This window comes from Parasteatoda tepidariorum, chromosome 9 (assembly GCF_982258835.1).
Source record: "Parasteatoda tepidariorum strain Cologne lab strain chromosome 9, Ptep-v5.0, whole genome shotgun sequence".
Taxonomy (NCBI): Eukaryota; Metazoa; Arthropoda; class Arachnida; order Araneae; family Theridiidae; genus Parasteatoda; species Parasteatoda tepidariorum.
Window position 1 is genome coordinate 51,332,744 of NC_141763.1, and position 26,405 is coordinate 51,359,148.

General features: G+C 30.0%; 3 protein-coding genes across 4 annotated transcripts in view; all 3 read right to left on the bottom strand.

Annotated features, from left to right (window-relative positions):
- Positions 1-2,766: 2,766 nt before the first annotated feature.
- On the bottom strand, positions 2,767-8,924 carry LOC107447941 (uncharacterized). The gene is made up of 2 exons (XM_016062985.4): positions 8,666-8,924; positions 2,767-5,663 (listed from the first exon to the last, which is right to left on the bottom strand). The coding sequence occupies exon 2, from the start codon at positions 5,649-5,651 to the stop codon at positions 2,880-2,882; it is 2,772 nt and encodes a 923-aa protein (XP_015918471.3). The 5' UTR covers positions 5,652-5,663; positions 8,666-8,924; the 3' UTR covers positions 2,767-2,879.
- Positions 8,925-13,373: 4,449 nt separating this feature from the next.
- On the bottom strand, positions 13,374-21,852 carry LOC107447940 (uncharacterized). 2 transcript variants are annotated; one of them, XM_016062984.5, is made up of 2 exons: positions 21,722-21,852; positions 13,374-16,627 (listed from the first exon to the last, which is right to left on the bottom strand). In XM_016062984.5, the coding sequence occupies exon 2, from the start codon at positions 16,585-16,587 to the stop codon at positions 14,020-14,022; it is 2,568 nt and encodes an 855-aa protein (XP_015918470.3). In that variant the 5' UTR covers positions 16,588-16,627; positions 21,722-21,852; the 3' UTR covers positions 13,374-14,019. The 2 variants fall into 2 exon arrangements, with proteins under 2 accessions (XP_015918470.3, XP_087007926.1); XM_087151800.1 differs by lacking the exon at positions 21,722-21,852 and adding an exon at positions 18,158-18,250.
- Positions 21,853-24,924: 3,072 nt separating this feature from the next.
- LOC107447938 (nose resistant to fluoxetine protein 6) overlaps positions 24,925-26,405 on the bottom strand; it is a 55,355-nt gene continuing 53,874 nt past the window's right edge. Inside the window, exon 15 of the mRNA XM_087151801.1 lies at positions 24,925-25,268. Coding sequence (XP_087007927.1) covers positions 25,035-25,268 — 234 coding nt within the window. The 3' untranslated portion in view covers positions 24,925-25,034. The remainder of the gene's footprint in view (positions 25,269-26,405) is intronic.

Consider the following 26,405-nt stretch of genomic DNA (forward strand, 5'->3'; position numbering starts at 1 on the left):
TGGGGTCAACTTCAGAATCTTAAAATTATACACCTGTTTTTTATTGCAGATTTGAATTTGCTAGAAAAAAACAGAGGTGACTTGAAAAATAAGTAAAAGAATACAAACTATTTAATTCTACGAGTATAATAACAGAACTTTCTTTGAAAGAAACGCGCAAGGCAGCAGAAATTTTCAAAAGAAAGAATAATTGAAGCAATAAAGAAAAAAGAAAAACAATGGAAATAAAAATATGGCCACCGAAGCCGACATCTTCAGGGGGTACCAGCTCCGGAAGCCATAGAACAAAACCTTTCCTGTTTAATTTTTTTAACTCTAAACAATTGAGAAAAACAGGGCGAAATTAAAGTCTTAACTGAGCAGCCCCAGTTAAGCATTATATTAATCTGTTTCGCAATACTTAACCTTCCCTATCATTTTTTTCTTCTACTGCGCATTTTAATAGAGGGCGTTGTTTTCTCTAATTTCAAATGTGTCTTTTACATTGAGTGTGTTTCAGAAAATTGCTGTTTGACCAATTTAATGTGAGTTTTCGGTTTTTCATTTTTGTATTATATTTTCAAGATTATGTACGAAATTTCTCTTCTGATTAGATTTTATGTATTGCTTGTATTTTTCCAGGACTTTTGCAAAGCCTTCGGGGTGTTATTTCCATACATGGCAGTACTTTTACTTTCGTTACTTGTACCGTCGGTACAACTAAAAAGTACGTACTTTTACTTGTACTTCGTTACTTTTCAAATTTAGTACTTTTACTTGTACTTTCGGTACTCTTTTAGGGAAAAAGTGCAAGTATTTGTAACGGAAATGTCGAATGAAATCGTTACTTTTTTCTAAAACTCGGTAAGCTTTCTAAAAATAAGAAAAAAAATAAAAAATAAGTATTTTTTTATAAAAATGCTTATGTTTTTTTAATTTTTAAAATTAATGCGCAATATATAGGCATTCACAGCTAACTTCGTGTTCAAATACCTTGACCTTTTAAAATTGTCATTCCTGAAAGGGAAAAGACGGCTCTTTTGAACTGCGAAAGGTTTCGCGATGTGAAATCGCAGGACGATTTATTGTTTGCTGCAGCTCTGGTACTTTGCATCAAATTTAATTGGTTTGAAGAAAAAGCTAGGGAGGAGGCTACAAAAAAAATTGGAAAGAATTGTCCAAGCTGAACACCCTGCTTTAACTAATAAAGTAACAGAAAAAAAAACCCCCAGGGAATCTTAATTTTCTAAAGCTGAAAACATCATGCCAATCACCAACGACAGAAGAATTTATGGCATACATGAACTCAAATGTCGAAACGGAAAGCATATCAATTTTGAATCGATATCCAATCGTAAAAGAATTATGCGTGAAATATAATACTGCAGTACCTTCTAATGCTCCCGTGGAGCGCTTATTCAGCGTGGCTAAGCACGTTCTGAGAAATTCTCGCAGCAGACTCAGTGACACCACTTTCGAAATGCAATTATTTTGTAAAATGAATAAAATATTAATTAGCAAGCTATTTTCAGTCATTTTCGAGTTTTATGCATTTATTCCATACATTTTAAATAAAATTTTGTTATTACGTTTTTCAATTTTCTCTTTGAACTCACTAATAATACATTTTTGTCTTAATACATTTTTTATTAAATACATTTTTACCTAGTACATTTTTTATTAAAATTATGTTTATGCCCGACCTTGTCAAACAAAGCCCAGTCAAATCTCTAAGAACTTCAGAACTATTTGTGCTATTGAAAACTATTATAATTACTATTTTAACTCTTGAAAACTCGAAGGTATTAATTTAGCCGCTGATACTAAAATTCGTTAACAAATTTGAATTATTCCGTTAGGCAGAAATTTTCGGAAAATGATTTTCTCGCATGACTTCAGCGTTAGCCATTGTTACAAATAAAATTGTAGACTATTCTGTTTCAACTTATACTGCACATGCAATTATTTTTTACTAGCTCAAGATCACAAAGCTATATGAAACACCGTGTTTGCTTTGTTTATGTTTGTGCTTTTAAAACGCGTTTTTATAGAGTAAAACAATTTCAAATCAATGGTAATTTAAATAAATAAAAATAATAAACTAAAAATTAAAATCAATAGATGGAATTTCTTTTTCGTGCAAATCCATAAAAAGTTTGATATTAAAATTATATTTGATTTTAAAATTATATTATACGATTATATTATAAAATTATATTATAATATTCTTCCGAATTTAAAAATAAATTAATGTCCATAGCTTTCAAAATTAAAAATAATTAAATAAATAACAACAATTTGGCAAAAACATTAAAGAACGTAAGAATATTATTCAGTAAAATTTTAGGTTACTTTGAATTTTCGATTTCCTAGAAATGTACTTTTAAATCATTACTTTTTTTGTCTAGTACTTGTACTTTTACTTGTACTTTTTACTCGTTCCTTTTTAAAATAAGAACTTTTTACTTTTTACTCGTTACTTGTTTTAAAATTACTTGTACTTTTACTCGTTACATTTTAAAAGTAACGTTGCCATGTATGCTGTTAAGTAACTTTAGCACCTCTTGCTTTTTTTTTTGCAATTAAGTTAGTTTTAATATTTTTAATCTTGATTCCTTTTTAGGTATTCACTAGATTTCAACATTTTTTTTCTTAAATATTAGTTTTAAGAGTCAACATTAAGTTAAAATTTATTCTTTATATTGATAAACTTTCGAAAGTTTTAGTTTAAGCTTTGTGTTTATGAAACACCTTTTAAAAGCATAATATTTTCACATGTGCTATTGATTTTATATTTATTGAATTACTTAGATTGGACATGTCAAATTGTGCGTTTATTATTTTCTCTTCACCCATAGTAACACTAACATCAGTATGAGATTTATGTAAGCTAACAAATGTCATTCCTGTTGAGTTTTACAATAGCAATAAAGTTTTAGTTTGGGGCTATCTATACACCAAGATGTTTTACCATAGACACTGATTCTGCTGACACCCAGCACATCTGAAGTCATATTGTTTGAAAAGTACCGTACAGTTCCTTCGAAAACTCCTCCCCCTGGTTTCACTATCAGCGTAATTAAGTAGTCGCCTGTTGTAGATTCCGTTGTTTGAACACCCATATCCTTCATATTAGGCATTCCAAATCGCGCGTCGGTTACTTGATCTACTTCTAGTATTTCACAAACATTAGCATGAGGTTGCAAAAGTTCGTTTACATGATCTACAAGAGACCGGGAAACATTTGAAATCGCCGGATGGTTTATGGATATTTGGTTGAAATTGTTGCAAGGACACCAATGCTGGTGAATGTGTGCATCTTCACAAGTTCTATTTTCGGGTATCTCGTTAAAAAGACTAATTCCAAGTTCGTCAGTTTTATCTTGGAGATTGTCATCTAGGTAGAGCAAATGCTTCATTGTAGCATGTACATCAAAAAGAGTTACCAAACGGTCTTGGTTTATTGCTAGACTTCTTTCAACATCCGGGTGTTTTTCAAGAAACCACTTGGGGATATGTACATACATAAACGGCATCCGTTCTTCAAATTTCCCTATATACGTGTGCCGAATTTCCCCAAATCGTAAACCATGGTCGCTGAATATCACAAGGGCACTTGAGTTTAGTGCGCCTTCATCATTTAGAGCCTGAAGTAATCTAACAGCTGGAACATCATTACGACCAGCTTTATTTAAAAAATCATGCGTGAGAATAGATACCATGCAAAAGGCAAAATAGGGTCTTTTTCCCATCGTTTTAATAAAATTAATCAAGTAGTCATACATAAGATCTGTCTCCATTTCGGAGTTTAAACATGGTGAGTTTGTCACCCTAGCTTTTGCCCTCAACATGGAGTTTTCAATGGCCAACGCTAAGGGTCTGTAGTAGTAATCAGTTGGGGGATCGTAAAATCCTCGCTTTAGGTAGTTAAATGTACCAAACAAAGGGGAATCTTCAGCATAAAATGTTCGATACCCATTCTTGGCATATTCTTTCCAAATCAAACTGATATTATCGAAGAAAAAAGTATCTCTAAGAGATTCGTTCCAATAATATTCTACGAAATGGCCGGTGAGTAACGGTACCAAATTCGGAAACGTATTATCTCCTACTTTTGTATATCCTTTCATGTCAAAGGATCTCATTTTATCTTTGAGGAAACTTTTTGTGCGCATGAAATGTCTTAAAAAGTTTAATTTTGATACGGAATCAATTCCTAAAAGTATAACGTTCAATGGACTTGGTGGCGTGATTTTCGATTTTGTTTCTTCTACATCTTTCTTAATCCTAACCAAAGGAAAGTATTGCTCGTGAGTGTAATTATTTGGGAAGAAACATTTGGCAGCAACATATTCATCTTGCATTGGACTATTAAATATCAAGTTCTGAACTTCACTCACAAAGTAATCATTTTCCCTGACGTTACCAGGATCTTCATGTTTGCGATAGATTGCTTGGTAATAACATTTCAGCTCATCAACGGTAGTATTGTAATACTGTTCTAATACTGATATATTTAAATGAATAATTCCATTTGGCTCTGGTGTCATAAATAAAGGACTATTAGAACACTTTAAAGGATTATGTAACTGAATGAGGTGCAATATTGTCGAGTCCCAAGGACTCATTTTTGGTATTTTGCATCCTTTGGTGTCGATTATAAAATTAGGATCTTTCTTCGGTTTTGGAATAGGTTTTAGTACAGAAACATCTTTTTCGGAAGGAGTTGTATTGTTTCTGCTCAATATAATGTTTTGAGGCAATGTTACTGCATTTATAGATAAAATATCACTGTTTGACTTTGAATTTTGCTTTTTAGTCGTAGTATTAAAAAAAGATTGCAAAGAGGATATGGTGTTGTGCACTTTTTGGGAAACTGCTTTAAGCCAAAAAAGAACTTTTGATTCAAGTGGTTGTGGTGAATGTGTAACTAATTTTTCAAGCATGAGGTTTTCTAATTTTTCTGAAGTCCAATGCATTTGTTTGATTTTTATATCATTAATCAATGATATTGTAGGTGACATATTGAATATCTTAGATGCGTCTTCTTTCTGATGATTTTCTATTTTCCTTTTTGAGGAATATTGAACGTTGATCTGTGGTTCTGATGCAATGTCTTCCGAGTGAGATACAATCTTTTTCTGAATATTCCCTTGTACATTATTAGGAAGAGCATTTAATTTCCTCACCGATGAATATTGTTCATTGTTTTCTGATTCTAAAGTAATGTCCTTAAAATAAGAACGAGGAAAATTTTTATTGATGTTTAATTTCAGTAGTAATGAATATGTTTCATTTTTCTTCTCTGGTTCTATAATATTATCTTCACGGTATGGTCCTTCATATTCTTTTAAATACATTGGTTTTTTTAACTGACCATTATATGATCCTGGGCTACCATCAAAATATTGATCTTCTCTCGAAGAGAAATCGTTATCCGTTTCCTTGGATGAGATAATTTCGTTTGTTTCAATATAGTCAAACACTTTTTCAAATATCCTATTCTTAGGATTCTTATTAAAGGAAAACAGTTCATTGATTTCTAACAACTCACTTAGAGTTCTCAAACTATTATCTAAAATATATAAATAGAGAAGCAGATAAGTAAAATAGAACGCTGCAAGAAGAAACAAAAGATGTCTGCGTCGGATGTAAACTGCCATCATATGCATGCATCAAAGAGCCTAAAAGGATATAAAAGTACAATTTTAGACAAAGAAATATTAAATAAAATAAAAGTTTGGACAATTTTAGCGAAATTGAATTTTAAACTTCAACACCTATTATTACTTTATATACATTTAATTTTTTAAATTTACAGGTTCCTTTTTTAAATTGCGTTAATTAATTAGGTAATTAGTTGAAACATATCTTTTTTAACTAATGTAATGTGCAGGAAGTCTCAAAAAAGGCCAAAGATTTGAAAAAACCATTTAAAGAAAAACGGAAGGGTATAGCAGAAGTGTACGTAATGTTGCGATCTACTTAGACAACACTTCATCACTCTCACCAAGTTTTAAAATTAGTTACAAAATTTAACACCAGATGCCGTTGCTGTCTTGAAAAACTAAATAACAATGTTTTGTTATCCATGTTTAATCCTACCAGATGAAATATTTACACGAGTTTCTGTTATTGTCCTCAGGAATTGCAACGTTGTTGCTCTATATGATGATTTAGTTTAGAAATACATTTTATAGTTATTGCGAATCATAAACGCCATTTACTAACGGACTTAGCAACAAATTTTGAAACTTGGTGTGAATAATCTGTTTTTAACTGAGGAGCACAATGCAGAAAACCACTTGTATCTTTTTCCTCTTCTTTAATTGATTTTTTGAATCATTGATATTTTTAGTACAACCAATAAAAACTTGAACAAACATTTTAGAGTAAAACTCGCATTCTTACTGATTTAAATTCTAACACAATTAAACAATAAAGGAAAAAAAATTAACCGATTCGTCAAGCTTTGATTTTTTCCCATTTTTGCTTTCATCTTTCATTTTTGCATTCAAGCATATTTTTCAATTCATAAATTGCTTTTTAGTCAAGGACAAGTAATAAATTGTATTTAAAAATAGCTACTGAGTACCTTAAGATAGACTTACAGTATTGGTTAATACGGATGTTTTACTGGCAAAAATGAAATTAAACAAGACCATAAGAACTCCACCCAACCACTCTTGGTATTTTGCAAAAAAACTGGGAGAATCCTTCAATCTTAGACAGAGAGCCCATCAAACTGCCCTTTCACGCTTCTTGAGTGGACACACTAGATCCCTTACTTTCAACCGGGGTCAAAAAACTTATCCTGAATGCCATTGGTGCTCGACAGACATGGCCTCCCCTACGCATATTCTGCATTGTTTGGGGTTCGGTAAAGATGAGGTCCTGAGAGACTCCACCCTTTTTATGGACTTTTTGGAGGTACTCGGAATCCATGGGAGTCGTCTAGCGTTGCTAGACGATTCCGAGATTAGCAACAACAACAGATTGTGCATATCATCCTTTGTTGAGCTTTAAGCAAACAGTCTCTTATGGACCGCTACAGGATACTCACTTCGCTACAGCTGCTTCTTTAGTTCTCTGTGTTCTTATATTCTTACTATATGGTTCTCTGTATTGATTGCTGTTGCTGTCTTTTAATCTTTCCATTATAAATAAACAAAAATGTAAATTGTACTCATAAATGAGTTAAAAACAAGGATTCGGTTCCTATAATATACATATGCCTAGCGGTACTGTCTGGCAATAATGAAATGAGCCTCTGATCTAACCTCAGTGACAAAAACCTCAGTGAGAGATTATCTCGTGATTGCCAAACAGTATTTAGAAAGATCACATGTAGTACGCGATGAAAGTGTACGAGTTTCAGATTCGATAGTTTCCAAAATATTTAATAGCAAAATAAAAGTTGCAAAAGTTATTAACCAAAAAACTGAACTTATTTTTTGGTAACTGCTTTTAACTTTCTTCTAAACTCGCAGGAGAAACGATAATTTCTCGAGAATATGTACGAAGTTCGAAAATTTATTGACGAACCTAAGTTTTAAAAGCTATTTGTTATAAAGTACACATATTCGTAGTGGTACGGTCTGGCAATCATGAGATAAGCCTCTGACTTAACTGTAAGCTACCTCAGTGACAGCTCATCTCGTAATTTCCAAACAGTATTTAGAAAGATCACGCGTAGTACTCGAAGAAAGTGAACTGGTTTCAGTATAGTTTTTAAAATGTTTAATAACAGAAAAAGGTTTAAGATGCTATTGAAGAAAAATATTATCTTTTGGTATCTATTTTTAAATTCCACTCCGAGATATAATAACTTCTCGAAAATATGCTAATTTTAAAATTTGTACTTTTATTTGTCTGTATGAAACTGAAAAACTTTTGGTTTCAGTTTTTATACTTAATTTATAAGATAAATAATAAATTATATATAGATTAATTTTTTTAAATTTGGAAACTTTTAAAATAATTAAGTAAAAAAAGAACACCAAAAAAAAAAATTAAGTTTCGAAAATTTTAATAAAAAAAAATAAAAAAAATCAGTTAAATAAATGCTTACTATATTTAATTGCGTCAACACTAAAAAATATCATTTTTACAGAATGCTAAATTTAAATTTTTTTAATTGCCGCGTTAAAGATGAATAAATACTTTTTGTATGTTTTTGAAAGGTAATAATAATTAATAAATAATGCTAAAATAAAAATAAAATTAAAAACAAAGTATCCCAGACCACCATGACGCATTTATAATTTGCTCTCGTACCATATTCACCTTAAAAATGAATATTTCGAATTAATTCGAAGTTAAACTAATTAAAATAATTGTATAAGTAATTTATTTGCTTAAAAATAAAAGAGTTATAAGTTACTTTTACTTTAATGGTCTCGAAACTATTTTGCAATGATAAAAACGAACTATACAAAAATATATTATTACACTTATCGTTTTCTTACTTTTCCAAAAATAAAGACGGATAATATTCCTTTAGGAAAAATGCAAAACATGGCTCACAGGACTTGTTAAGCACTGTTATTGCATGGCACTTATTGTTATAGTAACATGCATTTCATTGTTAAAAATATTTTAATTGCATTTTTTTTCTAAATTTAAAATAATTTGCATATGCGTTTTTTTTCAGTAATGTTAAATATGTTTCAATGATTTCACTTACCATTTTACCAATCTTTCAAACCTAAAGGTGAATGCTATAATTTCTGGATTAATGTAAAAAATCATTCATAGAGTTTGTGAGGAATATTTTCACAAATGAAGCACAATATAATTTTATTTTAGATTTCAAAAACTGCATAATATCAAACAAAATGTATAATGTTTACAACACTAGATAATTTTCGATCTTGTAAGTTTGCTTCAAAAGAAAAACAGACTTGAATTTAAGCATTAGTGAATATTTGTGATATTGATGTTATAAAGTATAAAAATAAGGAAAGAAAATCATTATTCTTTACATTAAAACCAGCCATAAATATGTGTCTTTATGGTATTAAGTTATTTAATTTTATATTTGTTTACGTAATTATAAAAGTTGTTTTGATGTACGCCAAATATTTTTCACTTTTGGAAAGAGACATATTTTTCTACTTTATGGCTTGTGTTATGTGCCAAACAAAATGCTGGTGTTAAATTTGATTTTATTCTGTTGGTTGAGCATGAAATTGTTTTTCACAGTTTTTTAGAACTTAGTCGAAGTAGTTTTAAATAAATTTAATCAATGTTCTCGTTTTACCCAAGTTTTTTAGAACGCTAATAAAGTTCCACATTGATTAGAAAAAAAATCATAACTTCAGAATGAACAGATTTTTAATCCGTTTTTTTTTATTTAAAATTTTTTTTTCAGGCGTAATTGAATTTGTTAAAATAATTTTGATAAAGTTTCACATGCATAAAGTTAAATTTGTAGTCGTCTAATGATATAGTATCGTGATTGAAACATTAAATAAAAAATTAATTTCAATTTTAGTATAATAATAAAGATAACGTTTTTTGTCTTAATATTCTGTATGTGTGCAATTTTTGAGCTCAGAATAATTTCAAAACTGTCTCAGATTTAATAACTGAAATAAGCAGTAGCCTAATAATATTTAGATTGATTGATCAATGCGATTTTTATTTTTATTCAATAACCTTAAGGTGAACAGTCTCCCCTATTCTGAGTTTACGACTATCAATGTTGAACAACGTGGCCTTTTAGTTTTGAACCCAACCGAGAAGAAAAGAGAACTTCTGGCTCAAGCATTGGGACAAACTAGCCTTCGTGAAGGACTTGCCTTCGTAGTTTTGATGGAACTAACCCGCATTTGCATTACACGGAGATTAAAACCTCCTACGGTTAGCCTGGCGGCAAAGGAATTCTAATGCATGATTCGTCAACCACTGAGAATAGTTTACGCCAACACTGTGTTCAGTGTGAGCCGAGATTGAAATTCGTATCAGCCAGCCATCGCTAGGAATCGAGCCTGGATCGCGTCATTGGAAGGCAAATGCATTACCCTCTGAGCCACCGCGACAATGACCATTGAGATTGAAAAAAATAATTAAATAAGTTTTAGAATGATAGTAATCTTGGTCATTTTTTGTCTGAAAACGTAATATTTTGAAAATTTGATACCGCCAGAGTAGTTTCATTCTGTTAAAAGAACGAAATACGTTTAAGTATTTCTTTCAATTGTTGATCATTACAGTTTATTTTATTTATTTGTTTGTTTTTATTTAATTTACTTGTTTTTTTTCTAGTTCTTTCCTTCATATGCATTTTTGATAAATTTATTTCCGCCATGCTGATATACATTTAGGAAGTAATTATTAGCAAGTTTGCAGACTGTGAAAAAGTTACTGATTTTTTTTATATATTTTTATATTTCTCTTTTTAAACCTATTGCTCAAAATATGTATATTATCGACCGATGTATGCCCAATTTACCAAGCACACAATATGAATTCAAGCCATCGTTTGAATTTTCAAGTACCAGAAAGAAGCTCCCTGGATAAATTATATTGGGAAGCAAAAGCAATAATGGAATCACAATGATTAGACTTCAATTGAAATTTTTCTTCGTGCCCTTTTAACTGTTTATTGTTCCTTTTCAAATGTTAAATTATTCATTGTTCGATTTTAATTGGTTTTTTTTTGTTTTTATTGCTCATTTTTTAAATTACTGTTAATTATTGCTATTTCTCCTCTTATGCCTTTGTGGTGTGGTGATCAATTAAAATTATGGGTTAATTTCCAAATAAAACCTTAACACACATTTATTATTTTTCACATATTTTTTTAATCTTATTTTTCAATTTTATTATTTTTAATTTTTCTATCTATTTTTTTACTTGAAAAGTAAAGCTTATAATCTCTTTTTTCTGTTAAAGTAGTCTGTTTTTGGTACTATTAGTACTGATTTTAGTTATATATTCTTAACATCCTCTCTCTTTTCCCCCCTATTATCCCCTTAAAATTTTAAAATTCCTATAAAAAAAACTATGTGAATTAGAAGTCAAAAATTGACACTTAGGGGAGAGTAAGTTATCTTTATAGAAGTCACAAATCAGAGCAAATGAAGCTTGAAAAAATTTAAGACAAGTCTATAAGCAACACCAAAAATGAACCAGTTCCAGTTGGCAAAATAACTTTTATTGAACTTATCCATTTTTTTTTCCTTCCTGACAGCAAGGGCGATTGATAGCATTCGAAATATTAATTATTGATTAAAATCTAATATCCCTTAAAATCAATAAAAAGTATTCGAATAATCATCTTTCCATCTCTTTCATTTTATTGAAACAGTTCACGTAGAACAGTCGTCTCAATTCTGAGTTTACGACTGTCAAAGTTAGCCTTATAATTTTGAAACTAATCCAGAAGACAAAGGAACTCTTGTATCAGGCAAACTGATAGTATAGGACTTTTTATTGAAAATGACGCATTTGCGCTACACGGAGAGAAAAATATCGAAAGACTCCCTCGGTTATCTGGACTGTAAGGGGATTCTAACCCATGATCTGTCTACCACAGGGGATATTTTATGGCAGAACTGTAGTCGTGGTGAGCCGAGAGCGGATATCGTTTCAACTAGCTACTGGTGGGATTCGAGCCTGTGTCACCTCATTTGGAGACAAGCGTTCTATCCCCTGGGCCACTGCGATGCTCAACTTTCAATCTCGTTAACACAACTTGTAAGATTACTAAAAGTTAAAAGGCAACAAAAATCTTAAATTTAAATTAAAATAATTATTTAATTGAATTATTAATAAGTCACAAAGAATGATTAGTAAAAATAATTAAAATATATGCTCTGAAAATTTCCTAAATGAACAAAAACGCTTAAATGCATATCGGAAAAAAATTCTGGTGAATTAAATTTTAAATGACGTTGGAAAAATTACAAATAAAAATTTAAATATATAGTGTACTGCGTCTCGGATTTATTTAAACAACGTAAAAAATCTAACGATTTTCAATAAGATCAATTATATTAATATAACTATTGTAAATGTATTTGTATCATTTCTATCGGTAATGTATCAGTTTATAATGTTTTTAAATGTTTACTTTTCAAACACAAGAATATTTGAATGAGTGACTTAGCTTAGAAAAAGTTTCAAAATTTTCAGACGAATTTTAAATCTGCATTAGTTTTGATCTTTTTGGGAAAAACACTTCGTAAATACCTAAAATATATGATTACTTAGTAGAAAAGATTTATTATAGAAAGTTAAAAGAAAACTAATAAAACTTTATGTGTATTTATAATTTAAATACTACAAAAAAAACTTACAAACCAAAAATAATCAAATTTAGCTTAAATGTACTCAAGAGAAAAGAAAACTGAAAGAAGCCATTATCAATATTATTTAATTCATTTTATTAGACACTTTTATGAAACAAACAATGATCGTACATGTTATATTCACATTAGCTTTTAATTTTAAATAATAAATTAAAACTATGAAAAAATAAATAAATAATGATGATAAACATAAAATGCACTTATAAAATAAAATAATTTTTTATGATGTCACACACTTATAAAAACTTATACAGTCGCCCAAAACTCAATTTAACACTGCACCATAATATTGGTTCTACAAGTACTAGTACAGTGCAAAATTTCTACAGCCTCAACAATGTGATGAATTAAACCATAGTATCACGCAATTAAAATTAAGAGGTAGAGTATAAGAAGTTTTAACTTTGCACCATGATAATGTTGCAGCAAATTTGAACGGCTTTGTGGTTTAACATACTTCAAAATTTATTACAGTGCTCAATCTTGTAAGACTACTCTTTAGAGATCCTTGTAAATTTAAATTCGTGATTTCAAAACTTGTACCTACTTATTGAATGTGTACAAACAAAAATGTGTACAAAATTTTGTTTCTCTGTTTATGTAAATTTACATAAAAGCATTCATCAAAATTGTTAAGGGGAACTAGGAGGTTCAATTTACAATTATGTACACTCTTAAAGCTTTGAGAATTGGTTCTATAATCTTATGAATTTGTTGCAACTATAGTAATGTGGCAAAAAGGGGCATTCTTACCTTTGAAATTAATCCTTTCTAAACTTCATTGCATGATACTATTGTTAATATCGAACTGAAATGAACGATTAGTTCAATTTAATAATTTATATATCGAATATTTTTAACAATTTATTTGAACTGGAATAGATGCGAATGATTTGTTGAATGGATGCTAGTGTTGAATATAAGAAAAAAAACTTTGCTAATTTATAAACAGTATTATTAATAATAGAGTGGGAAAATGTTCAAAGTATATGCTCAAAGCTAAAAAAATATAAAAATATAGTTAATCGCTTAGTTAGAATTCAGTATCAATGTTGAACAACGTGAACAATGTTACATCATTAAGTATTACAATATATGATGCTTTTGCTGATACCAAAAAACTCTGAATCAGGCTGTTTTGGTATCTTACAGGACTATATCTTCATCGCAGAAACTACCAAATTTAATAATTATAAGTTTCCATAGATTCTTTCAAAAATAAAAAATAAATAAGTAAAGTTGAAGTGATTGACTGTTTATACCTCCTGAAGTATCACCAAGGATGTTGAATCTACTGACACCAAAAACTCTAAAAATAGCTTTTTTTAGGCATCACATTGCTCTATGTCTTCGTCGCAGTCACTACCATATTTGATAGTTCATATCAATTGTTTTCTTCAATGATAATAAAGTTTAAAGGACTGACTTTTCATACATCATGAAGTATCACCATATATTTTAATTTTATTGACACCAATAACTATAGAAACAGTTTTTTCAGGCATCATGTTGGACTGTCTTCAACGTCGCAGACACTACCATATTTTTCAATTCATGCCAATTTTTCTTTCAATGACAATGACGTGTAAGTGACTGACTGTTAACACATCATGAAGTATCACTACACATGTTGATTCTACTGACACCAATAACATTTGAACAATTTTTAATCGTCATTTTCCACTGAGACTTTACTTTCGCAATAATTACTGTGTTCAATAGTTCATGTCAATTGTTTCTTACAATAGCAATAAAGTTTAAGTGACTGACTGTTTATACACCATGAAGTATCACCATACATGTTAATTCTACTGACACCAATAACTCTTGGAAGAGCCCTTTCAGCATCATATCGCACTGTACCTTCAAGTATACCGCCACCAGGCTTTACTTTCAGCGTCACAAGATAATCAACGAGCAATGGAGGCTCATCGCCTAATATAACAACTCTATGATGAATATCATCTTCAAGCCTTTTATATTTTAATAAATATTCATTTGGTAATCCCAATCGCGCGTCCATTATTTCTGCCACTTCCAGCGTAGAACAGACATTAGCATGAGGAAGCAAAAGCTCATTTACATGTTTAACCAAAGCTAGGGAAATATTTAAGACTGTTGAATCATTTACTGACACTTGTTTAAAACTATTGCATGGACACCAATGTTGTTGAATGTGAGCATCAGCGCAAGTTCTGTTTTCTGGTATTTCGTGAAAAAGGCTCAACCCGAATTCATCAGTTTCCTCTGTGTGATTTTCATTTAGGTGGAGTAAATGTTTTAAAGTGGCATGGATGTCAAATAATGTCGTAAGTCTGTCTTGATTGACTGACAGATTGTTTTCAATATCTGGATGTTGCTTAAGAAACCATTCTGGAAAATGTAGGTACATGAATGGCATTCTTTCTTCAAACTTGCCTATGTATGTTTCTCTTATTTCACCAAAACGTAAGCCATGGTCACTGAATATGATCAAAGCGCTTGAATTGAGAGCTCCCTCGTCTTGTAAAACTTGAAGTAATTTTAATGTTGGTGCATCAGCACGGCCAGCACCATTCAAATAGTCATGAGTAAGCATGGATTCCATGCAAAAAGCAAAATAAGGCCTATTATCCATCGTTTTTACAAAGTTTTTCAAGTAATCATACATAAGTTCCGTTTCCATTTCTGAATTTAGGCATGGTGAGTTATCTTCTCTAGCCTTAGCCCTTAGATTTGATCGCTCAATGGCTAACGCCATTGGTCTGTAGTAATAATCAGTCGGCGGATCATGAAATCCTCTCTTTAATAAGTTAAATGTACCAAAGTACGGAGTGTCTTCAGCAAAAAATGTTCTAAATCCTTTTCTTGCGTAATCTTTCCAAATTAAACTAACATTATCGAAAAAGAAATCGTCTCTCATTGTCTCATCCCAGTAATAGTCCACAAAATGGCCCGTTAACATTGCCATCAAGTTTGGGAATGTATTGTCTCCTATTTTTGTATATCCTTTCATATCAAAAGATTTGATGTTTTTTAAGAAAGGTTTTGTTTTTCTAAATTGTCTGAAGAAATTCAATTTAGATACCGAATCAATCCCTAAAAGTATTACATTTAAAGGGGCAACAGGTTTTATTTTTGATTTCACTTCCTCTACTTCCTTTTTTAATTTAACTAGTGGAAAGTATTGTTCATGGGTGTAGTTGTTGTTTAAAAAGCACTTTGATGCAATGTACTCATAATCCATTGGTACATCAAATACTAACTCTCGCGCCTTAGCAACGATAAAGCTGATTTCTCTAACATTTCCAGGTTCTTCGTATTTGCGTATTATAGCTTCGAAATAACATTTTACTTCTTCTGGAGTAGTATTGTAATATTTCTCCAGAACAAAAGTATTAAGACGGACTATACCATTTGGTTCAGGTGTCATAAATAATGGTGGGCCTGGACAATAATATGGTATACGGAGTTCTGTCAAATTTTTCACGGTTGGATCAAATGGATCCAATTTTGGTATCTTACATCCTGAAGTGTCTATGATCAAACCAGATTTCTTTTTGGATTTAGGCATTGAAGTTTCTTTAGTGCTGGTTGTTTCTGAAGTAGATAAAGACATGGTTACGTTTGAATTGTTTTCGGACACATTGGGATCAGGATACCTATGATGCTTGCTAGTTTGAAGTTGAGATTGGTTTCCTTCTCTTCCAAACATCAGACGTTTGACTACTTTGGAATTTTGTTCGGTTGAATTGTACACAGAGAGATTGGCTTGTAGACGAGTTGTATTTCGAGACTGTGATTGGTTTCGTTGCATTCCAAACACCAAGCTTTGAGCTTTTTTTAAGTTTTGTTCAGTTTTGAGTGAGTTGTGCTCAGAATGGTTATTTTGCAAAAGAGCGGTAGTTTGCAATTGCGAACGATTTTGCTGAATTGCAAACTTCAAAGTAGAATGTCTGTAACTACTGGAAGAAAGCCAAGTAGATAATGTATCCTTCAAAGATGAATGTGCTTCTTGGTTTTCAGTCTTTCTAACATGATCAGAGTCAAAAGAATCTATTCCATTTGTTCTATTTAATACTTTGCTACTGCCATCCTTAAACTTAATTACCCATTTTCCACTCCTACTTATATTGCTGCTTATGTTGTCTTCCTTCACTACATTGATAAATGTTAAAACGCCTTTATCGTCCGACGAAAAGTGCACGCTTGTTAGAAGTTTCCCAATGATGAACCAATTTATTAAAATATATGTGGCATGGCATGATAATAATATAAAAGCTAAACGACGATATCTGTGGAACATTGTCATTATGCACCACTGTTTTTGATAAAAGATTTTGACTCGTAATCTGAAAGAAAAAAGAATTTATAATTAATTGTCGAGTCAATAAATTATCCATATTTCAATTATTTTTTATATTAAAATTTTTTGCTACATTTAATTATATTTCTTTATATTTATTCATTTAATTATATTTAATTATGATAGTTTTTATATTTAAGTATTTTTTCTATACTCTGTGCAAAATAAGAAAAGACCATTGCGGTCTAGGATTTAAGTAATCATCCGCGAATGCATATAGTTCCGTTTTATCTAGTTATCAAATTATATAATTATGCATTCAAAACAATAAATAAACTTCTAAAAGTTAAACTCGTCGGATAGAAATTTAATTCGTACTATTTTTTAGAAAATAAAGGAAGGCTGTGCTACGTCGTTTCAAGAGTTGGCGATGTTGATATTCGTTCGCGCTTAAAGCTTACCATTTATGTAGCGTTGGCCTATATGCATACAGGCTTTTTCCATAGGGATAATGGATTTTTCTGGACTTGCAACAGAGTACACAGTATTTTTAATGGAAATGTCCACTTCGGTTTTTCAGAATTTATTTCTAAATTCTTGTTAATTTAATAAATAATATTTTGAAATAGTATTTTACTTAAATTTTTTAAAATATCTTTAGACTGAATGTATGCGTTAAAGTTTTTAATTAAGTACTGGCCTTCACGATGCCTGTACATTACACCGTAGTTTTATCAGAAATTTTTTACAGTGTACCGCCTTCCAAGTTAACCTATGCTGAATTATACAACTACTTTCTAATTCTTCATTTATTAATTCACTAATTATAATTTTAAAAAAAATATTAAAATATATTTCATGTGCATTAACACAAAATTTAATTTCAAGGGACTTGCAAATTTTTTTGAACTTGAACTGTCTTGAAACTATTCTTAAAAAAAAAAAAAAAAAAAAAAAAAAAAAAAAAAAAAAAAAAAAAAAACTTTACCAAATCTACTATAGCAGTTTCAAAAACTTTTTAAAAACAATTTATCCTTAAATCTTAAAATTGGCAACTGATTTTTGTTAAAATGAATAAAATATTTTAAAATATTAATCAGTGACTTAAATATTAGTATAAATTATTAAAAGTTAAAATTTGGAAAAAATACTCATAAAATATATTTTTGTATTTTCCAAAATAATGAGTGACTCAATGAAGGGAAATTGGTAATTAGTATAATTTTGTATAGGTTGACCTGGAAGACGAGTGAAGTAGATAAATAGGTAATTAGTATTTTTATAATTCTGTACAGGTTAACATGAGAGGCAGGGTAAGTAGAATTTGAAATTATACAATGTCAGAAAGCACCCTTTGGGGATATAACAATGTGTGTTAAAAGAGAGGTTATATCCTTTCATAGTCGATTAGTCTATAAATTACTTTCAATTAGTCTTTAATTTAATTCATGATAGTAATCATTCTCTCAGTACAAAAATTGTTTTAAATTTAATATTAATTTATTTCTACAGTAAATTGCTTTAAAAAAGGAATTATTCCCTTATCAAAAATAAATTTTTACGTTCATTTACTTACTTGGTGCACCATTAAGTAGAAAAATTGTACAAGTGAAAAAAACAATAACGTTAATAGCAGATCGGTGGATATCAACTCTAAGTAGAACAATTCTCTTCCAATTTATTAAAAAAAGAAACATTTTGTGTTACGTAAGAAAATTGTTTTTCATTAAGTTGATGATAATATAAGTTTAATTTCACAAATATAACACTTTTGACGCAGTTTTGTGCACAAAACAATAAAACTTGTTTTTGATATTTCAAAAGTTTCTCTTGAAAATGTTACTTCTCGTTTCCCGTAAACAAACAATAACAAGTTTAATAGCTTATTTTCTGACATTAGCAACTAAATCTCATAAAATATTATTTACTTTCGATAAAAGTCTTTTTTATGTAAAATGAAATTTATTTATAAAAAAAAATATGCAAAAATTAGCTGAGAAATAATTTTTGAAGCTGTTTAACGCTGAATTATTTTTATTTTCATAATTTTGCTGTTATTTGCCTTTGAAATGAAGTAAGCAATATTTTATTTAAAAACAAAAGTCTCTTCCTGGTGCATACCATAAGGTATATTAAAAGAAGTTATATTTCTTATTTGGAAATAATTATATATTTTTTCTTTCCAAAGCATAATGTAAATTCTACATGTTCTCAAACCTGTTTCATAAATGTTGTGAAAGTTAGGAAGATTATAAAATCTTTATGCCATGCTTTCTTTGAAATATTTTTCTTCGTTGCTTTTATATTTGTCTAAACTCATTTGAAATAATTCAAATTATGACAAGCACTATAACTTCTGTAACTATCTACAACACTGTAAAAAATTCCGTAGCAACTTACGGTAAAAAGTTCTGGCACCCTGATTGTAGTATCCTTAAAATCCATTTTACGGTAAAATCCTTTTTAACCGTAAACTTTCATACCGTAATTTTTACAATAATATTTATTTAGTTATAATGATTCCGTGATTTTACAGTAAATAACGTAAAAATTACGGTATATCAGATTGCTTGTTCCGTAAAACTTTGTGGTAAAGACTGGCTTAGCGGTAAAAAGGTAAGGCAACCTGAGTTACAGTAAAGTGATTTGTAAATGCAGATAATGCAAATTCCAAGAGTCTCGCAGTGGACTGATCGTTAAGACACGGTTCCCAGCAGGTCACCGAAGTGAAGCATCACTGGCTGCGGTCAGTGTGCGGGTGGGTGACCACTTGGATTAGTCTGCGTAGGGACCGAGGCTGTGCGGTATGTTCCTTGTTAAACTACCGTGAAGTGCTCGACTTCGCGTGCAGGTCGTCGGGCTACCGGAGCTGGGGTGCCATCCCCTTTGCTGAGGATCAAAATTGGCATATCTTCGGATCATCCTCAAAGATGTTTCCCAGACCGTCGCCAACAGCCCATTGTGCAGCTATAGTGCTACGCAAATTAACTACAACAATTCCTAGAAATGAATACCGTTTGAAAAAAAGTTGGATATTTTTATCGCGAATTTCAACGTAAACGGTGAAACTAATGAACTTGGAGTTTATATTAGTTGATTTCAAACAACAATCTCAAATAATTATTTTTCGTTTGTTTCAGATTTTTGTTAATTAATTAATTCATTAGATTAATTAATTCCTCTAATTATTATCTAATTTATCTAATTATTTATTATGGTGGAGATTTCAGAACAACTTGGGGCATGATTTTATAAAAAGTACTTTATTTTGGTCAGGTAAAAATCAGGTAATGAGGTTTGATCAGGTAATAATTATTAATAAATTAGAATTCTCTCACTTACAAAATTATTTAATGACACTTTAATTGAGGTTTTCCTTTCTTAAATGAATATAAAAATAACTTACATGAAAGGGAGAAAAGCTTGTAACACTTCAAAATAAATGCTAATAGGAACTTTTTTTTTTTATCAGTATCTCGTACACAGTAAAAAATTCTGTTTCAAATTAAGTCCAATTGTGTTGGTCAAATTACTTCAAATTCCAGGTCAAATTATGTTGGTCAATTTACGTCAAAAAGTATTGATACTTAGGGTGTTGGAGATTTTTATTGTAAAATTACCGTTAATTTTACCAGAACATGTTACTGAACAAAAATCTGATGTACCCAAAGTCTTACGGTAATAATTACCGTAAAATAAATGAATCACTTTAATTAAACAAATAATTGTCTTAGTCAAATTACATAAAATTCCGGGTCATATTATGTTGGTCAAATTAAGTCAAAAAGTACCAAAAGTAAGAAATTTTTGCCGCGTACCTGCTTTGTAGGCTTTTTTTAAAATTGCAAATTTCAGCACGAAAAGAACATTTTTTTCTCACACCACTTCTGTAATTAAGCGTAAATTTAAAAAAAAAATAAATAACTTAATTATTTAAATTAATTTTTCGGATCATTTATGAAAGATAAATTTTAAATGTGTTTGTTTTAAATCCAGGTACTATATCGATAAGTTATTTTCTAAAAGAATTCTAATCAACATTTTTTTTAAAGTTATTTTATTAGGTTTAAGTTTTGTGTATACTTATAGCAAGAAACCTTCGTGCATTGTTAATTTTTAGAAAAAAATCGTAGAAAATTACACGTTTGAACATCATTTAGCAACTGCGTTAGTGATATTAAATTTTAATTCAAGAAAGTTTCAAATTTGGAAATTATTATTATTTTTTTAAAATATCAAATTGCAAACAAATTTTTACAGGTTTATTTCCCCTCTTCTTAACGGAGCAGCTATTTTACACAATTTATTGGAGATTGGATTTTCTGAAAAAAGAATTTCAGTTTCGTAGTTCACTCTTTGTTTATTTGAATTCCTTTTTTTTTTAATTTTTGAAATTACAAACTTAACTTAGAAAATTTTCCACTAGATATTTATACCGTCCAGTGATAAAGCGTCCAACACTGTTAAAAATGTCTAGAAAAAAATGGTTAAATATCAATTTTTTAATTGCTATTTTATCATATTCAAACAAAGCAGTCAAATAACCATAAAAAAAGAAGGTATTCAATCTTTTAACTGTGAGAAAAACCGTTAATTAACTGCTTTCACTTAATACGGTTAAACAACCAGAATTTTTTCTCACTGAGCCCACCTAATCAAGCCCCTTAATTCCTTGCAACTGGGTACATATTATAGTCTAGAGGACTAATCTGTCAGTCCCATGACTGATAGAACGGGGATTGACACCACAAAATTTCATTCAGTTCCTTCAACACATAAATAACTTCCAGTATCTTCTACTGCTAAATTTGTATGTTGTACTCTCCAATGCCCATTATCTAACGAAAAGTCGAGCTCCTATGGCCAGTTAAATTCATATTTTATGCTTTTGATGCCATGCTAGCTGTAAATGGTTACAAAACCGTTAAAATGTTCTTTACTATTAACTTTACGGTTAATTTAATGGCCAAACCAGTTATTTTACCATAATTTTAGAATGGGCATTCGAACAGTACGTAAATAAATTAAATGTAAATAAAAATAATTATTTTAAAATTTTAGCTGCCAAAATCCCGGACTTGAATAGATTCAAATTTTGTTTTTTTTAGTCAACACTAAATAAAAATATAAAAGGGCTTACTTTGTCAGAAAAATTCTAAATTCTGAGTTCGAAGATCTGCTATATTTTTTAGATTTTTCTTCAATTAATTCAAAAGTTTATTTATTCTGATTAAGGGCTGGTGATCTTCTGAACAAGAAATCTTGTCTGTGGTTAAAGTGAAGAAGTAAACACTTTAATATTTCCTCCCAGTTTCTATTTATCCATAAAACGTGTTTTTTTTCATGCTTTGTTTAGAACAGTAATGTGAAGAAATATTTTTATTGGTTTGTAATTACGTTGATAGATTTTCTTATAAGAATGGAGAAAACAGATATTTTTATGATTCCAATCAACTTTTTGAAAAAGAAGAAAAAAAACATAATGACAGTTTAATGTAATTAATTAAAAAAATTGTTTGAACAAGCAATGTTATTTTCCATTTGTTATGCAATGTTGTTTTAGTTGCATTGCGTCTTTTTTTCCAAGTATTTATCTAAGTATAAAGCGCTCAAATTTTATGGTAAATCCTACGTCATGTTTACGGATTTTACATAGGATACTATGGTTTTATTTACTTTATTTACTTTATATGTTCTGCCATTTTTAGCAAATAAGTTAGTATTTTATGAAGAAAAAAAACAGTTTTGGTCATTAAAAGATAATTACATATTACATGTTACGTATATTATAAATATGCGTAGGATTAGACCATAACTTTTTTTCTTGCTTAAAAGTTTTCTTTAAAACGTAACACAGATTGATTGAAAGATAGTTTCTTTATCATTTCCTTTACAGTAACTATAGTTTTTAAGACCAAATTTTCCGTTTTAGAAACATTTAATCTATCATCCTAGTAACATTTATGTAAGCTATTACAAATTTGAATTAATAAATTGTTTAATTACACACAGTAAATAATTTCGGATTAAATTACGGTAAAAAGTATTTGCCCTTTGGGTGCATCATCCATCAAATCCTTTTTATTGTAAAATCTATTTTTACCGTAATTTTTCTTCCTCTATAATATTATACAGTAATTTTTACAGTAATATTTCCTTAATTAGAGTATTTCAGTGATTTTACAGTAACTATTACTTAAAAAATTACAATATATCACATTTTTTTGCTCAGTAACATATTTTGGTAAAAACGGGTTTTAAGTAAAAAATACCTCCACCCTGAGTGTTGATACTTTTTACCATAATTTGATCCAGAGATTTTTACCGTGAATGTGAAATAGTTAGAAGAAATATCCACTAAAATTCCTTATTAGCAGCATATATATATATATATATATATATATATATATATATATATATATATATATATATATATATATATATATATATATATATATATATATATATATATATATATATATATATATATATATATATATATATATATATATATATACACCGAAGAGCCATTACATTATGACCATCCTGCTAATAACATATAGGAACACCTTTAGCCCACAAAACTGCTAGCACCCGCAGTGGCATTGATTCCACAAGGTGCTGATAGGTAGTCTGAGGTATCTGGTACCAAGCGCTCACCAACTGGTCCTGCAATTCCCTCACATTGCGAGAGGATAGCGTGGCAGCACGAATTTGTTTTTCCAAGTAGGACCACATGTGATGCCAGAATTTGGCATTACATATTTATTTCCTATCTTTTTAAAATATCCTTCATTACTTAAGCTTAATAGAATTTTATTAATAGAATTATTTTTTAAAATAAATCAAAAACTTAATCTTTTTAAACGAACATAAAATATTTATTTCTTCTCTTCCAGATCAATGTAACGGATACTTTCTTTTTATTTCATTATTATGCAGACATATTAATTCACTGTCGCCTCTAATCGAAAACAAAAATCTATTTATAACCTTTTATTCTAATTATCCAACGGCTAAATGTTTCGGTTGCATGGTTATAATAATTCACATAAATTTGTTGGCGACTCGTGATCGCCAAGGTGTTCTTTTTTAACCCATGTGGATATGCTAGTTGGCTTTGTTTTTGGCTATGATATACGGTGATAAATCGCCACCAATTTTGGATCTCCTACCCATACTTTCTCTGTCCGTTGAGAATAAATATACATATTCACTTTTAATTTCAAATTTGTGGAGGCTGGGAGCCCTTTGGGCCTCCCAGTCTCAATTTTCTAACGGTCAGAAATGTTGTTCTGGCTTTATGATCTCTCAATAGAGAGTATTATTATTTCATCCCTTTGAGGGATTTCTTATTTAGGATGAAAATGTGGCCACTCGAAATCTTAAATTATGCTTAATAAAATCTAAATTTACATTCAACGATTTGTACATTATTTCATGGAAACTCTATCGTTCAATTCATTCATTAATGGCCTAAATGAACATTCATGTAAAACCACTATCAACTATACGGCTAATGACGGAGAAGCAAAGTCTTCCCTCATCATAGACCACAAATGCTCTATTGGATTAAGGTCAGGTGAATTTGGAGGCCAAGACATGAGTTGAAAGTCACTGGAATGTTCCTCGAACCAATCCATGACAATTCGACCCTTATGACATGGTGCATTATCCTGTTGGTAAACACCATCCCCCGCAGGAAAACTGTTGCCATGAATGGGTGAACCTGGTCTGCAACTATGTTCAAGTAGCTTACAGACGTCAGGGATTGTTCTATGAGGATTATGGGTCCTAATGTGCCCCATGAAAACATTGTTCCTGTTCGAGAAACCATGAAAACCTGAGAGAGCCCGTTTTTATACATGGATGGTGGTCATAATGTCATAAATGCTTTAGTTTATTATCGCAGAAATATGACCCTTCTCATCTTAGTCACTATGAAACGTATCACAAAGTAAATTTTTGATCTTGCATTAATTAACAATTTTTTTGATTGAAAAGCTCTTTAAAAAATTCTAAAGTTAGGTAAATGAAAGTGGTATTCAGTATATTTAAAAAAGTTAAAATTTCATGAAAATACTTTAGTTTTTGCTCTTAAGAAGGAGTAACGAATGGCTGATTCTCTGTAGAAGTTTGATTGATTAAAGCAATGTTAGAAGGTAAGTTTATAAAATGAATTATTTAATTTTTTGTTGTTCTTGTTATAAGTATCTCATTCATTCGTTTAATTATTTAATTTACATATGCAAATATTTGAAAATCTATGAAAATGAGGAATTTGTTTTCCAAAAAATATTTCATTACAAAGAAAAACATGATATTTTATTTACAGCACAATGATCCATCCTTAAATAACTGTCAAATACTACATGCGTAACATAACAGATAGTCTTTATAAGACAATACCATTATTATTTATTTACAGGATAAAGATACTTTATCAAAGGTAATCAAAGTCGTACAGAAAAGACATCTGTCGCGTGACCGTTAGTGAGAACGTTCTCCATTTTCGCCACAGGTATAATTGTTGTTCCATTCTCAGTTGGTTTCTTCTTTTCTTCCTTTTTCTTGCTATGTCTGGGGAACCAGACTTCTTCTAAGTTGAGGAATGGAGCTTCGAACAAAATATGGAAAGTTATTGAAAGACAAAGGGTTAATGCTAGTGTGGCCAGGAACTCATAGAACTAAAAAGAAAGAAAAAGGTTCAAACGATAACTCTGCATTAAATATTTGTGTAAAAAAGTTTTAAAAAAAAGAAAAGAAAACTGCCTTTGTTTTGCGGTTTATATTTTGAGTAAAATTAACCCATAATAAACAGCTCCCTAGATGATACCCATTATAAAATATCTATCGGTAAAATATCTGGCTAACGTAAGCATGAATTAAATAAAGCATGTAACGAGATCAAGAACAAATAAAAGAACGAGACAATTTTTGGAATTTGTTTATTGGCCTTTGGAAAGTTAAATTTTATTGAGAATAGTTTTTGTTTGTATTTAAGGTTCATATTAATCCGTAACGGGTATTTGAATTTATTTTTGCGAAGATTGTACTAACCCGTTACGGGTATTTGAATTTATTTTTGAGAAGATTGTACTAACTCGTTACGGGTATTAGAATTTATTTTTGCGAAGATTGTACTCACCCGTTACGGGTATTTCAATTTAATTTTGCGAAGATTGTATTAACCAGTTATGGGTATTTGAATTTATTTTTGCGAAGATTGTACTAACTCACCCGTTACGGGTATTTGAATTTAATTTTGTTTTCATGTTTTGTGTCAAATAAATGTGTTTTTATATAAAAAAAACCACTATTTTATCAATATATCTGGATTTGTTGTAAATAATATTATAAAAAAATTAAAATTTAAAATCTTATAAGTATCTAAAAATATCTGGCTAACATAAGTATGAATTAAAAAAATATATAACAAGATCAAGAAAAATACAAAAACAATTGTACTTTATTGAAAGTTACGCATAATAGTTATGAACCTGTCATAATGGTAAATGCAATACTTAAATTTCCACTCTCTGGGTGTTTTACGTTTTGAAATATTAGTGATACTTGAAAAAGTACACGAGCAATTTTTTCCGTAATTAAAATTTTCCATGAGAGTTGAAATAGTTTTTCCAATTTAATTTAAAATGAAACAAATTATTAAAATTTTTTTGATGTCATGAAATTTAGAATCATCGAACCGACCAGACTGTATGATGGTCAGGGAGCTGACTTCATCTCAGAAAGGTTCCGAGTTCGAATCCCACTTCTGGCATGGATGAAATATATCGCGCTCTGTTCCCTCTGTCCTTAAACTG

Bases quoted from the DNA above. Each gene is read 5' to 3' on its own strand.
- LOC107447941 (XM_016062985.4), bottom strand. From the start codon at position 5,651: ATGCATATGATGGCAGTTTACATCCGACGCAGACATCTTTTGTTTCTT.
- LOC107447940 (XM_016062984.5), bottom strand. From the start codon at position 16,587: ATGACAATGTTCCACAGATATCGTCGTTTAGCTTTTATATTATTATCA.